Source organism: Macaca fascicularis, chromosome 10, assembly GCF_037993035.2.
Source record: "Macaca fascicularis isolate 582-1 chromosome 10, T2T-MFA8v1.1".
In the NCBI taxonomy this organism is placed as follows: Eukaryota; Metazoa; Chordata; class Mammalia; order Primates; family Cercopithecidae; genus Macaca; species Macaca fascicularis.
The window spans coordinates 20,631,797-20,646,271 of NC_088384.1; the positions used below are offsets into that span (position 1 = coordinate 20,631,797).

Sequence of the window (14,475 nt, forward strand, 5' to 3'; positions counted from 1 at the left end):
ACCACGTGATGGCCTATGCTGCCTCAGGACTCTGCAGAGTCCCCAACAGCAAGAAAGCCCTCACCAGATGCAACCCTTTGACCTTGGACTTCCCAGTTCCAGAACTATAAGAAATAAATGTCTTTTCTTTATAAATTACCCAGTCTCAGCTCTTCAGTTATAGCAACAGAAAATGGACTAAGATAAATCTGTTACTGAGAAGTGGGGTTGTTGCTATAATAAATAATCTGAAAATGTGAAAGTGGCTTTGGAACTGGAAAAAGGGTAGAGGCTGGAAGGATCTGAAGGAGCAGACTAGAAAAAGCCTGTATTGCCATGAAAGGAGCATTAAGGGCAATTCTGGCAAGGTCTCAGAAGAAGGCAAGAAGACTAAGGAAAGTCTGGAACTTCCTAGAGATTATTTAAATGGGCATGACTAGAATTCTATTAGAAATATAGACAGTAGGGGCTGGGCACAGTGGCTCACACTTATAATCCCAGCACTTTGGGAGGCCAAGGCGGGCAGATCACCTGAAGTCAGGAGTTTGAGACCACTCTGGCCATTATGGTGAAAACCCGTTTATACTAAAAATACAAAAATTAGCCGGGTGTAGCGGCGGGCACCTGTAATTCCAGCTACTCAGGAGGCTGAGGCAGGAGAATCACTTGAACCTGGGGGGCAGAGGTTGCAGTGAGCTGAGATCGCACCACTGCACTCCAGCCTGGGCGACAGAGTAAGACTCTGTCTCAAAAATAAATAAATAAAAGAAATATGCACAGTAGGCCAGGTGCGGTGGTTCACGCCTGTAATCCCAGTACTTTGGGAGGCCGAGGCAGATGGATCACTTGAGGTCAGGAGTTCAAGACCAGCCTGGCCAACATGGTGAAACTCCATCTCTATAAAATTACAAAAAAATTAGCTGGGCATGGTGGCACAAACCTGTAATCCCAGCTACTCGGGAGGCTGAGACAGGAGAATTGCTTGAACCCAGGAGGCAGAGGTTGCAGTGAGCCAAGATTGTGCCATTGCACTCCAGCCTGGGCGACAGAGCGAGACTTCATCTAAAAAAAAAAAAAAAAAAAAGAAATATGGACAGTAAAGGCCATTCTGATGAGGTCTCAGACAGAAAGATAAACAAGGTATTGGAAACTGGAGTAAAGACCATCCTTGTTATAAATTGGCAAGGAACTTGGCTGGATTTTATCCATGCCAGAGGGTTTTATGGAATGTACAACCTGAGAGCAATGAATTAGGTTATCTGGCAGAAGAAATATCTAAGCAGCAAAGCATTCAGTCTACTTACAAAAAAAAAAAAAAAAAAAAAAGAGAGAGAGAGAGAGAGAGACAATGTCTCACTGTGTTGCCCACGATAGTCTTGAACTCCTGGACTCAAGCAGTTCTCCTGCCTTGGCCTCCCAAAGTGCTAGGATTACAGACATGAGCCACTGTGTCCTGCCATGCATGACTACTTTTAACTGATTATGTTAAGCTTTGCGAGGGGAAAAAAATTACTTAATGACAGACTTCAAAAGGGAAGCAAAGCAGAAAGATTTGGAAAACTCTCAGTCTGAGTGAAAAAGTCATTCAGGAGAGAATACCCAGGGTGTGTCCCAGAGACCTTTTGCTACGGAGATTAGTATGCTAGAAGGGGGCCAGGTGCTAATCATCAGAACAGGAGAAAAACCCTGAAGGCATTGCGGAGATCTTCAAGGCTGCCCCTTCCCTCACTGGCCTACAGTAGTAAGAGGGTAGAATGGTAGGATGGGCCCAGAGTGCTCTCAATGGGTTTGCAGCCCGGGGATGCCTTGGAACTCTTGCTTCCTGCATTCCAGTACAGGACAACCTAACCCTGACTCAAAGGGCCCCGGGCTCAGCTTGACCAGTTCCTCTGGAAGACATAAACCATAAAGCTTGGTGGCGTCCTTATAGTGTTAAGTCTGCAGGCACACAGAATGCAAGAGCTATGAAGGCATGGCAGCCTTCACCTAGATTTCATTTTTTTTTTTTTTTTTTTTTTTTTTTAAGACCGAGTCTTGCTCTGTCGCCCAGACTGGAGCGGAGGGCAGCGGTACGATCTCGGCTCACTGCAACCTCTGCCTCCCGGGTTCCAGCAATTCTCTTATCTCAGCCTCCTTAGTAGCTGGAATCACAGACATGTGCTATGACACCCAGCTAATTTTTGTATTTTTAGTAGAGATGAGGTTTCACCATGTTGTCCAGGCTGGTCTTGAACTCCTGTCCTCAGGCAATCCACCCGCCTCAGCCTCCCAAAGTGTTGGGATTACAGGCATGAGCCACTGTGCCCGGCCCTTTTTTCTTTTTTGGAGACAGAGTCTTATTCTGTCACCCAGGCTGGAGTGTGGTGGTGCAATCTCAGCTCACTACAATGCAATCTCCTGGGTTCAAGCCATTCCCCTTCCTCAGTCTCCCGATTAGGTGGGATTACAGGTGTGTGCCATGACGCCCAGATAATTTTTTTATTTTTAGTAGAGATGGGGTTTTGCCATGTTGGCCAGGCTGGTCTTGTACTCCTGACCTCAAGTGATCTGCCTGCCTCAGCCTCCCAAAGTTCTGGGATTACGGGCATGAGCCACCGCACTCAGCCCTCCACCTAGATTCAAACGATGTATTGGAACAGCATGAAATCTCAGGCAGAAACCTGCCACGGGGTGGAGCCACCACAGATAGCCCCGACTAGGGCAATGCTGAGTGGAAATGTGGGGCCGGGGCTGCTGCAGAAAGTCCCCACCAGGACTAGTGCAACCATGGGAGCGGCAATGCCATCAAGACCCAGAACTGTAGTGCGACCAGCGTGCATGCTACTCTTCGTAATGCTGCAGGAAGTGGGACATGAAGTCAAGGAAGATTATTCTGGAGCTTTAAGATTTAGTGTTGTTTTTCCCTATTGGGTTTTGGATTACTCGTGGCCAGTTATTCTTTTCCTCTTGCTTAATTATCTCTTTTGGAATGGGAATGTCTGTCTTAAACCTGTCCAACCACTGCATTTTGGAAGAAGGTAATTTGCTTTCACAGAAATTTGCCCCAAGGTGAATAGTGCCTTGAGTTGCATTCATATCTGATTTAGATGAGACTTGGAACTTTGGACTTTTGAGTTGATGTTGAAATAAGTGAAGACTTTAGGGCTGGCTAGGTGAGATGGCTCATGCCTGGAGTAATCTCGGCACTTTGAGAGGCTGAGGTGGGAGAATTGCTTGAGTCCAGGAATTCAAGACCAGTCAGGACAACATAGTGAGACCTCTTCTTTGCAAAAAATACAAACATTAATTGGGTATGGTGGCACGTACCAGTAGTCCCATCTATTTGGGGAGCTGTGGTGGGAGGGTGACTTGAACCTGGGAGGTTGAGGCAGCAGCAAGCAGAGATTGTGCCACTGCACTCCAGCCTGGGCTATTGGGATAGAAGGAATGTATTTTACATGTGAGAAGGACGTGAGAAGGACATGAATCTTGGAGGTTAGGACAAAATGCTGCTGTTTTAATGTGTCCCTCAAAAGTTCATGTGCTGGAAAGTAATCCCCACTGTAACACTATTACGAGGTTGGGCATTTAAAAGGTGATTGAGTAACGAGGGCTCTGCCCTCATGAACGGATTAATCTCAGTTCGCTTTTTTGGAGAAAGTGACAAGCTGATTCTAAATTTCACATGTAATTGCAAAGGACTCAGAATAACAAAATAATCTTGAAAAAGAACAAATTTGGAAGACTCACACTTCCTGATTTCTAAACATATTACTGTGAGAAATGGGAAAGCTCTTCAAAGATTATAAAAAGTCACAATTCTTTTTTTTTTTGAGACGGAGTTTCGCTTGTTGCCCAGGCTGGAGTGCAATGGCGCGATCTCAGCTCACCGCAACCTCCGCCTCCCAGGTTCAAGCGATTCTTCTGCCTCAGCCTCCCTAGTAGCTGGGATTACAGGTATGTGCCGCCACACCCGGCTAATTTTGTATGTTTAGTAGAGATGGGGTTTCTCCATATTGGTCAGGCTGGTCTCGAACTCCTGACCTCAGGTGATCTGCCTGCCTCAGCCTCCCAAAGTGCTGGGATTACAGGCATGAGCCACTGTGCCCGGCAAAAGTCACAACTTCTTACCATAAGATGGCTAGCCACTATTAGTGTGTGTGTGTGTGTATATATACACACACATATACACGTATATATACACATATATACACACACACGTGTGTATATACACATACACACACACATATGTGTGTATATACACATACACACACACACACACACACACACACATACATATATATATATTCCAAATCAGTTGTCCTAGCTTGCTCTGGCATGCCTGGACAGAACTAGACAAGCCCCAGCCCACAGTGCATGCCACTCCTCATGCACTCCCAACATTACAAAGCAATAATAATCAAGACAGTGCAGTCCTAGCATGAGGAAAAACATATAGATGAATGGAATATAATTGAAAGTCCAGGGGAAAAAAAACCCACCTGTCTATGATCAATTGATTTTCAATATGGGTGCCAAGGCTGTTTGTAGAAAATAATAGTTTTGAACTCAGATTTGGCAATGGATTCTTAGATACAACACTAAAAGCATGAGGAACAAAAGGAAAAACAAATAGATAAATGGACTTAATCCAATTTAAAAACTTTTGTGATTCGAAGGACAATGTTGGGCAGGCATGGCTTACTTAATCCCAGTGCTTGGGGAGGCCAAAGCGGGAGGATTGTTTAAGGCCAGGAGTTTGGGATCAGCCTGGGCAACATAGCAAGACTTAGTCTCTATGAAAACTAAAAAAAAAAAAAAAAAAAAAACTAGGTCGGGTTCAGTGGTTCACACCTACAATCCTAGCACTCTGGGAGGCGCGGGTGGGTGGATCCCTTGAGCCTAGGAGTTTGAGACCAGCCTAGGCAACATGGTGAAACCCTGTCTCAACAAAAAATACACAAATTAGCTGGACGTCGGCTGGGCATAGTGGCTCACACCTGTAATCCCAGCACTTTGGGAGGCTGAGGAGGGCAGATCACCTGAGGTCAGGAGTTCGAGACCAGCCTGGCCAACATGGTGAAACCCCATCTCTGCTAAAAATACAAAAATTAGCCAGGCTTGGTGCCAGACACCTGTAGTCCCAGCTACCTGGGAGGCTGAGGGACGAGAATCACTTGAACCCAGGAGGCAGAGGTTGCAGTGAGCCGAGAACACACCATTGCACTTCAGCCTGGGTGACAGAGTGAAACTCAGTCTCAAAACAAAAAAACAAACAAAACAAAACAAAACAAAACAAAACAAAAACCAAATTAGCTGAGGGTGGTGGTGCATGCCTGTAGTCCCAGTTACTCTGGAAGTTGAGATGGGAGGATCGCTTAAGCCCCGAAGGCTGCAGTGAGCTGAGACTACACTCCAGCCTGGGTGACAGAGTGAGACCTTGTCTCAAAAATAAAAATAAAAATAAAAATAAATAAATAAATAACAAAAGATCAATAACTCAAAGAATGGGGAAAGGACTTGAACAGATATTTCTCTAAAGATATACCAACAGTAAACACATGAAAAGATGCTCAAATTCATTAGTCATCAGAGAGATGGAAATCAAAACAATGAAACACCACTTCATACTTACTAGAATAAAAAAGTCAAATAATGACAAGGGGTGGTGGGTATATAAGGAAATCAGAACACTTATACACTGCTGACGGGAATGTAATTTATAATAAACAGAAATTTATTTCTCATAGTTCTAGAGGCTAGGAAGTCCAAGTTGAAGGTAATGGCATCTGGTAAGGGTCTTCTTGCTGCATCATAACATGGCAGAAGGCATCACATGGTGGAAGTGCAAAGAGAGGGCGAGAGTGAGACAAAAGGGGCCAAACTCATCCTTTTTTTTCTTTTTTTTTGAGCCAGAGTTTTGCTCTTGTTGCCCAGGCTAGAGTGCAATAGCGTGATCTTGGCTCATTGCAACCTCTGCCTCCCAAGTTCAAGCAATTCTCCTACCTCAGCCTCCCAAGTAGCTGGGATTACAGGCGTGTTGGCTAGGCTGGTCTTGAATTCCTGACCTCAGGTGATCCACCTGCCTCGGCCTCCCAAAGTGCTAGGATTACAGGCGTGAGCCACTGCGCCCAGCCTGTTGTTTTAAATCGCCTAATCTGTGGTAATTTGTTATGTCAGCTTTAAGAAATTAGTACAGGGCTCTGTAACTATTATTTCTACTTTTGTGCATGTTTGAAATTATTCATAATAAAAAGTATTTTTTTTTGTTGTTTTTTTTTGTTTTTTGAGATAGTCTTGCTCTGTCACCCAGGCTGGAGTGCAGTGGCGCGATCTCGGCTCACTGCAACCTCCATCTCCTGGATTCAAGCGATTCTCCTGCCTCAGCCTCCCTACAGGCGTGCACCACTGTGCCCAGCTAATTTTTGTATTTTCAGTAGAGACAGGGTTTCACCATATTGGTGTCAAACTCCTGACCTCATGATCTGCCCGCCTCAGCCTCCCAAAATGCGGGGATTACAGGCGTGAGGCATGGTGGCCAGCCAATAAAAAGTTCTAAAAACACCCTGCAAGCCAGTTCATTGGCCTCTATGATGGGGAACAGTGGGGAGTGGTGGGGGCTGTGGCACATGCTCACAGAGGGCACATGCTCTGTCTAAACGGGGTCTCTCAGCTCCAGTGATTGTAGCACTGTGGAATATGCACCCAGTGATTCCAGAGCTTTCAACTTGCCAAAAGCAACTGGAAATCCATATTTTTACATGAGACCTCCTGAATTTGAAATATTGTAAATTCAAAATCTTAAGAAATTTGTGTGGCTTTTCATAGCAAGAGCATGGCAACAGCATGGCATGTATTAATTCTTTAAATCCCCTCATCAAAGCTAGGATGAAACCCAGCATGGTGGCTCAACTCTGTAGTCCCAGCACTTTGGGAGGCCGTGGTGGGAGGACTGCTTGAGCCCAGGAGTTCAAGACCAGCCTGGGCAACATAATGAGATCCTGTTTCTACAAAACTAAAACAAAACAAAACAAAAAAACAAAAAAATTACCCAGGTGTGATGGTGTGTGGCTATAGTTCAAGCTACTTGGGAGGTTAAGGTGGGAGGATCGCTTTAACCCAAAGGATGAGGTTTTGGTGAGCTGTGATCACTCTCCTGCACTCCAACCTGGACAACAGAATGAGATGCTGTCTCAAAAAAGAACAAAAACACCTAAAGACCTAGGAATGCAGAAGAGTCCCCCACTCCCCCGACAGCCTCTGTTTGGGCCAAATGAGATTTTTGCTGGCTGGATCTCACTCTCAATCAACATTGGGAATATGGATTTCTTAAGTGCCTATTATATGTCAAGCACTTTGAAGGTATTTTATAGGCTGTATTTTACTTAATGATCACAAGGCAGATATTCATGGGAAATTTTTTACACATGAGGAAACTGAGGCAAGGAGTTTGCATGTACTGCTCTCTCTGTTCTACCATATCCAATGAGCTGTTCCAAGAGGTCTTCATGGGTCAAAGGAATGAACCCTGGGATCAAATAGACCCAAATTCTGAAGTTAAATACTATATGACTGTGGGCAACATACTCAAACTCTCTGCATCTTGATTTTCTAGAGTGTAAAATGAGGATGATATCAGTGCTTAATTCATAGGGCAATTAAATGAGACAGTATATTTCATATACTTAGTCTATTTCCTGTAAATGTAACTAGGAAGTAGTATGTGCCAGCTATCATTATTGTTATCGTAAAATACTATTGCTGGGTTCAAGAGTTTGTTTCTTTAACTTCTCCCTAACACATTCAAAATTACTGATTACAAAAAGCCAACCAACACTAAATTTTCTTGGAAATCCCTTTGTGAAGGGATCTTTTGGTTTTCTTTCAAAGCAAAATGGTTATAACTATTGTTTTCTCCATGTAAAAACAGTACACATGCTCTGTAAAATGCCATGTTGCTGAGCCTTGCTGCAGATCACTTGGTTGCCAGGAACAAGATTCCTTCCTCTCCACCATGCAGTGGGACAGGAACTCTTTGTCCCTCCAATGATTCCTGGTCTCTTGACAATTTCTCCCTGCCTGCCCAATACATGGCAGCAGATGGCTACTGAGGTTTTTGGTGTTTTTTTTTGTTTTTGTTTTTTTTGGGTTTTTTTCGAGACAGAGTCTCGCTCTGTTGCCCAGGCTGGAGTGCAGTGGTGTGACCTCAGCTCACTGCAACCTCCGCCTTCCACGACCAAGCGATTTTCGTGCCTCAGCCTCCCAAGTAGCTGGGATTACAGGCATGCACCACCATGCCTGGCTAATTTTTGTATTTTTTTTTTAATTAATTATTTTTTTCTTGAGATGTAGTCTAACTCTGTTGCCCAGTCTGGAGTGCAGCGGCACAATCTTCATTCACTGCAACCTCCGCCTCCGGGTTCAAGTGATTATCTTGCCTCAGCCTCCCAAGTAGCTGGGATTACAGGCATCTGCCATGATGCCCAGCTACTTATTGTATTTTTAGTAGAGATGGAGGCTCACCATGTTGGCCACGCTGGTCTCGAACTCCTGATCTCAAGTGATCTGCCCGTCTTGGCCTCCCAAAGTGCTGGGATTACAGGCGTGAGCCACTGAGCCTGGCTGCTGCCAAGGTTTTTGTTTTCACCTCAGCTTACTGTCTGGAGCTGACTTTCAAGGGAATAAAGAAGTCCCAGGACAGAATCTCACTGGTTCAGCTGAAATTTGATGTTCACTCCTGGACCAATCAGCTGTGATCAGAGAGGGTCATCTCAGCAGGTGGCTCTTGGGTGCTGACTCTCTGAGAATCAGAGGTTTGGCTACCACTGACTGACAGGGTCATCTGTTCATGCAGCCAGGCGAGAATTGCTTGGATGTAGCTGGCACTTCAGACTGATGCCAGAGACAACCACCATGGCCTACTGGGGCACAGTACTGGGAGATGTTGTTGATAAATTTTCTTCATTTGGATATGCACCAGATTTATTAATGGTTATCTCTCAGGATTAGGAATTCAACACAGAAGAGAAATAACTTCCTACACTTTAGTGTTAGGTTTCTAAAAACTATATACTTTATTTTTATTTATTTATTTATTTATTTATTTTGAGACAGGGTCTCACTCTGTTGCCCAGGCTGGCGTGGAGTAGCGTCATCATGACTCACTATAGCCTTGGCCTCCCAGGCTCAGGCGATCCTCCCACCTCAGCTGGAACTACAGTGGTGTGCCACCAAACCCAGCTAATTTTTTGTATTTTTTATAGAGACAGGGTCTCGCCATGTTGCCCAGGCTGGTCTTTAACTCTAAGGCTCAAGCAATCTGCCCACCTTTGCCTTCCCAAGTGGTGGGTACACAGGCATAGGCCATCATGCCCAGCTAAAATATACTTTATTTTTTAAAGAATTGCTTTAGCCAGGTGTGGTGGCTCACACCTGTAATCCCAGCACTTTGGGAGGCTGAGATGGGTGGATGATGAGGTCAGGAGATCGAGACCATCCTGGCCAACATGGTGAAACCCCGTCTCTACTAAAAATATAAAAATTAGCTGGGCATAGTGGCACACACCTGCAGTCCCAGCTACTTGGGAGGCTGAGGCAGGAGAATCGCTTGAACTCGGGACGTGGAGGTTGCAGATCGCACCACTGCACTCCAGCCTGGGTGACAGAGTGAGACTCTGTCTCAAAAAAAAAAAAAAAAAAAGAAAGAAAGAAAAAAAAATTGCTTTAGATTTACAGAAAAATTGAGAAGACAGTATGAAGAGTTCCTATATATTCTGCATCCAATTTCCCTATTAACACCTTACATTAGTATAATCCATGTGTTTACAATTAATGAATCAATATTGATAGGTTGTTATTAACTGAAGTCCATAGTTTATTGAGATTTTGCTAGTTTACCCAATATCCCTTTTCTGTTTGAGTATTCCATCCAGGATATCACATTACATTTAGTGATCTTTCCTTAGGTTCCCCTTGGCTGTGACAGTTTCTTGTATTTTCCTTTGTTTTGAAAACTTTGACAGTTTCAAGAAGTACTGGTCAAGTTATTTTGTAGGATGCTTGTATTATTACTCTGTTTTCACACTGCTATAAAGAACTGCTCGAGACTGAGTGACTTAGAAAGGAAAAAGGTTTAATTGACTCACAGTTCGGCATGGCTGGGGAGGTCTCAGGAAACTTACAATCACGGCAGAAGGTGGAGGGGAAGCAAGGTACCTTCTTCATAAGGCAGCAGGAATGAAAGCAAAAGGAACTACCACTTATAAAACCATCGGATCTGGCCGGGCGCAGTGGCTCATGCCTGTAATCCCAGCACTTTGGGAGGCCGAGGCAGGTGGATCACCTGACGTCAGGAGTTCAAGACCACGCTGACCAGCATGGAGAAACACTGTCTCTACTAAAAATACATAATTAGCCAGGCGTGGTGGTGTATGCCTGTAGTCCCAGCTACTCGGGAGGCTGAGGCAGGAAAATCGCTTTAACCTGGGAGGTGGAGGTTGCAGTGAGCCAAGATCGTACCATTGCACTCCAGCTTGGGCAACAAGAGCAAAATTCCGTCTCAAAATAAATAAATAAATAAAATAAAATAAAAAATAAAATAAAATAAAAATAAAACCATCAGACCTTGTGAGAACTCACCATCACGAGAACAGCATGGAGGAAAGTACCCCCATGATTCAATTACCTCCACCTGGTCTCTCCCTTGACACATGGGGATTATGGGGATTTCAATTCAAGATGAGATTTTGGGTGGGGACGCAGCCAAACCCTATCAGCGCTTGATAAGTCAAGGTGTCTGCAAGGTTGTGCTTCTGAAGACTCTAGGAAGGAATGCTTACTTTCCTCTTTCACCTTCTGGTGCCCCCAGGTGTTTCTCGGCATGTGGCAGCATAACTCAAATCCCTGCCTCCACCTTCAGAACACGACCTTCCTCTCTGTGTATCTCTAAGTCCTTTTTTTTTTTTTTTTTTTGAGACTGAGTCTCACTCTGTCACCTAGGCTAAAGAGCAGTGATGTCATCTCAGCTCACTGCAACATCCGCCTCCCAGGTTCAACCAATTCTCAGCCTCCTGAGTAGCTGGGAATACTGGTGCATGCTACCACACTTGGCTAATTTTTGTATTTTTTTTTTTTTTTTTGAGATGGAGTCTTGCTCAGTCGTCCAGGCTGGAGTGCAATGGCACAATCTCGGCTCACTGCAACTTCCGCCTCCCGGGATCAAATGATTCTCCCACCTCTCCCTCCCGAGTAGCTGGGATTACAGGCATCCGCCGTCATGCCCGGTGACTTTGTGTATTGTTGTAGAGACGGGGTTTCACCATGTTGGCCCAGCTGGTCTTGAACTCCTGACCTCAGGTGATCTGCCTGCCTCGGCCTCCCAAAATACTGGGATTACAGGCGTGAACCACCGCACCCGGCCAATTTTTGTATTTTTAGTAGAGTCAGGGTTTCGCCATATTGGCTGGGCTGGTCTGAAAGTCCTGACCTCAGGTGATTCGCCAGCTTTGGCCTCCCCAAGTGTTGGGATTACAGGTGTGTGCGCCGCTGCACCCGGGCCTTCTAATTTCTGTTCTTTTTTTTTGAGTCAGAGTTTCAACCTTGTTGCCCAGGCTGGAGTGCAATGGCGCGATCTCAGATTACGGCAACCTTCGCCTCTTGGGTTCAAGTGATTCTCCTGCCCCAGCCACCCGGGTAGCTGGGATTTTAGGCATGCGCCACCATGCCCGACTAATTTTGTACTTTTAGTAGAGATGGGGTTTCACCATGTTGGTCGGGCTGGTCTCGAACTCCTTACCTCAGGTGATCTGCCTGCCTCAGCCTCCCAAATTGCTGGGATTACAGGTGTGAGCCACCACACCCGGCCTCCTCTTCTTATAATGACACCAATCACTGGACTAAGGGCCTACTCCAAGTAGGTATCCAAGTATGATATCTCAAGATCCTTAACTGATTGCATCTACAAATACCCTACTGCCAAATAAGGTCACATTCTGAGATTCTGGTAGACATGAATTTTGGGGGGGACACTATTTAGCCCACTCCGTTCTGCGTGGGAGATTTGTCTTTTTCCCCTCATTTAGTAATTTATCCAATCATTTATATCATTATGGATGATATGATTTGGCTGTATTCCTACCCAAATCTCATCTTGAATTGTAGCTCTCATAATCGCCATGTGTCATGGGATTGACCTAGTGGGAGGTAACTAAATCATGGGAGCAGGTTTTTCCTGTGCTATGCTTGTGATAATGAATAAGTCTCACAAGAGCTGATGGTTATTTATTTATTTATTTATTTATTGACATGGAGTCTTGCTCTGTCACCCAGGCTGGAGTGCACTGGCACAATCTCGGCTCACTGCAAGCTCTGCCTCCCGGGTTCACTCCATTCTCCTGCCTCAGCCTCCCGAGTAGCTGGGACTACAGGTGCATGCCACCACACCCGGCTAAATTTTTTTTTTGTTGTATTTTTAGTTGAGATGGGGTTTCACCATGTTAGCCAGGATGGTCTCGATCTCCTGACCTTGTGATCTGCCCACCTCGGCCTCCCAAAGTGCTGGGATTACAGGCGTGAGCCACTGTGCCTGGCCGAGCTGATGGTTTTATAAAGGGCAGTTTCCCTGCATATGCTCTCTTGCCTGCAGCTATATAAGACATGTGTTTCTTCCTCCTTAGTCTTCTGCCATGATTGTGAAGCCTCCCCAGCCATATGGAACTGTGAGTCCATTAAACCTCTTTTTCTTTATAAATTACCTAGTGTCACTGGGCGTGGTGGCTCACGCCTGTGGTTCTAGAACTTTGGGAGGCTGAGGCGGGTGGATCACAAGGTCAGGAGTTCGAGACCTGCCTGGCCAACATAGTGAAACCCCGTCTCTACTAAAAATACAAATATTGGCCAGGTGCGGTGGCTCATGCCTGCAATCCCAGTACTTTAGGAGGCTGAGACAGGTGGATCACCTGAGGTCGGGAGTTTGAGACCAGCCTGACCAACATGGAGAAACCCCTTCTCTACGAAAAATGCAAAATTAGCTAGGCGTCATGGTGCATGCCTGTAATCCTACCTACTTGGGAGGCTGAGGCAGGAGAATCGCTTGAATCCGGGAGGTGGAGGTTGCAGTGAGCTGAGACCATGCTCTCTGTCTCAAAAAAAAAAAAAAAAAAAAAAAAAAAAAAAAAATTACCCAGTCTTGGGTATTTCTTCATAGCAGGATGCAAACAGAATAATACAATGGACTAGTGGATACTTAGTTTCATATTTTGGGTTATAATCCAATATTATATTTTTACTCAAATTGTTTTTCATCTTTGGCCATTGGGAGCTCTTCCAGTTGGCTCCTGTGACACACCTTCATTAACTTTTTTTGAGCACTTCCTTATTTTCTTGTACTACAAGATGCTCTAGGCTCATCTTGTATATTTCCTGCCTGACTCCTAGAATCACTGATTCCCCCCAAGAGCTCTTTTTACTGGTAAATGGCATTAGAAACCAAGATCTGGGCACTAAAACTCCTTATGGTTACTGAGATGTCATTTATTTTAGGTCCTCTCAGCTGGCAGAGCAAAAAATGTATGCATATTACTTATCCAAGTATATACACATATCTAGAAATATTTCTATGTGTAACCATCTGTATCTAAATTAAGCTAAACATGAGTTCATACTGATGCATTCAACTTGAATCCATTACCACATGGTTCATTCTAGCCTTCTCACTTGGATTATCTGTAAATTTCTACTCCAACAGTGAGAAACCTGACTCCCACAATCTGACATCCACTTACTTACTTGTTTTGTTTCATTATGTATGTAAAGTAGTATCAAAATTAATCTGTAGCCAATAGGTAACAACTTTATCAACTAGAGTACAGTGCTTATGTGCAGTTCCTTTTGCCTTTAGTCTATAGACTTAACTCATTCCAAAAATTTCCTTAGGTCAACACCTAATCCTTTCCCTGGAGTCCTCTTCAGTGAAGTTGTTGTATACAATCATAAAAATTCCTTAAAGAGACAAGGACATGTTCTGTTGCCCAGGATGGAGTGTAGTGATGCAATCATAGCTCCCTGCAGCCTTGAACTCCTGGGCTCAAGCGACTCTCCCACCTCAACCTCCTGAGTAGCTAGGACTATGACTGCATGCCACCACTCCCGGCTATAATCACACTCTGCATTTTTTCCTAGGATCTCCCAACCTCCTAAACAATTTTTAAAAATTTGCATATTAAAGTTCACTGTTTGTGCTGTACAGTTATATGGGTTTTGACAAATGTAATAATGAATTTTATCCATTGTTATGGTTTTATACAGTTTTACTGCTTTAAAAATCCACCGTGTTTTATTATTTATTACTCCCATGGAACCCCTGGCATCCATTTTTTTTTTTTTTTGAGATGGTGTCTCACTCTGTCACCTAGGCTGGAGTGCAGTGGCATGCTTTTGGCTTACTGCAACCTCCAACTCCAATGTTCAAGCAATTTTCCTGCCTCAGCCTCCTAGGTAGTCAGAATTACAGGTGGCTGC

At 44.5% G+C, this 14,475-nt stretch overlaps 1 protein-coding gene across 1 annotated transcript; it reads right to left on the reverse strand.

The window, feature by feature from the left end:
* Window positions 1–4,486: 4,486 nt before the first annotated feature.
* LOC135965447 (uncharacterized protein C9orf85-like) lies at window positions 4,487–13,088 on the reverse strand. The gene is made up of 2 exons (XM_065522269.1): window positions 13,023–13,088; window positions 4,487–5,109 (listed from the first exon to the last, which is right to left on the reverse strand). Exons 1-2 carry the CDS (start codon window positions 13,086–13,088, stop codon window positions 4,924–4,926), a joined length of 252 nt encoding a protein of 83 aa, XP_065378341.1. The 3' UTR covers window positions 4,487–4,923.
* Between the last annotated feature and the right edge of the window lie 1,387 nt (window positions 13,089–14,475).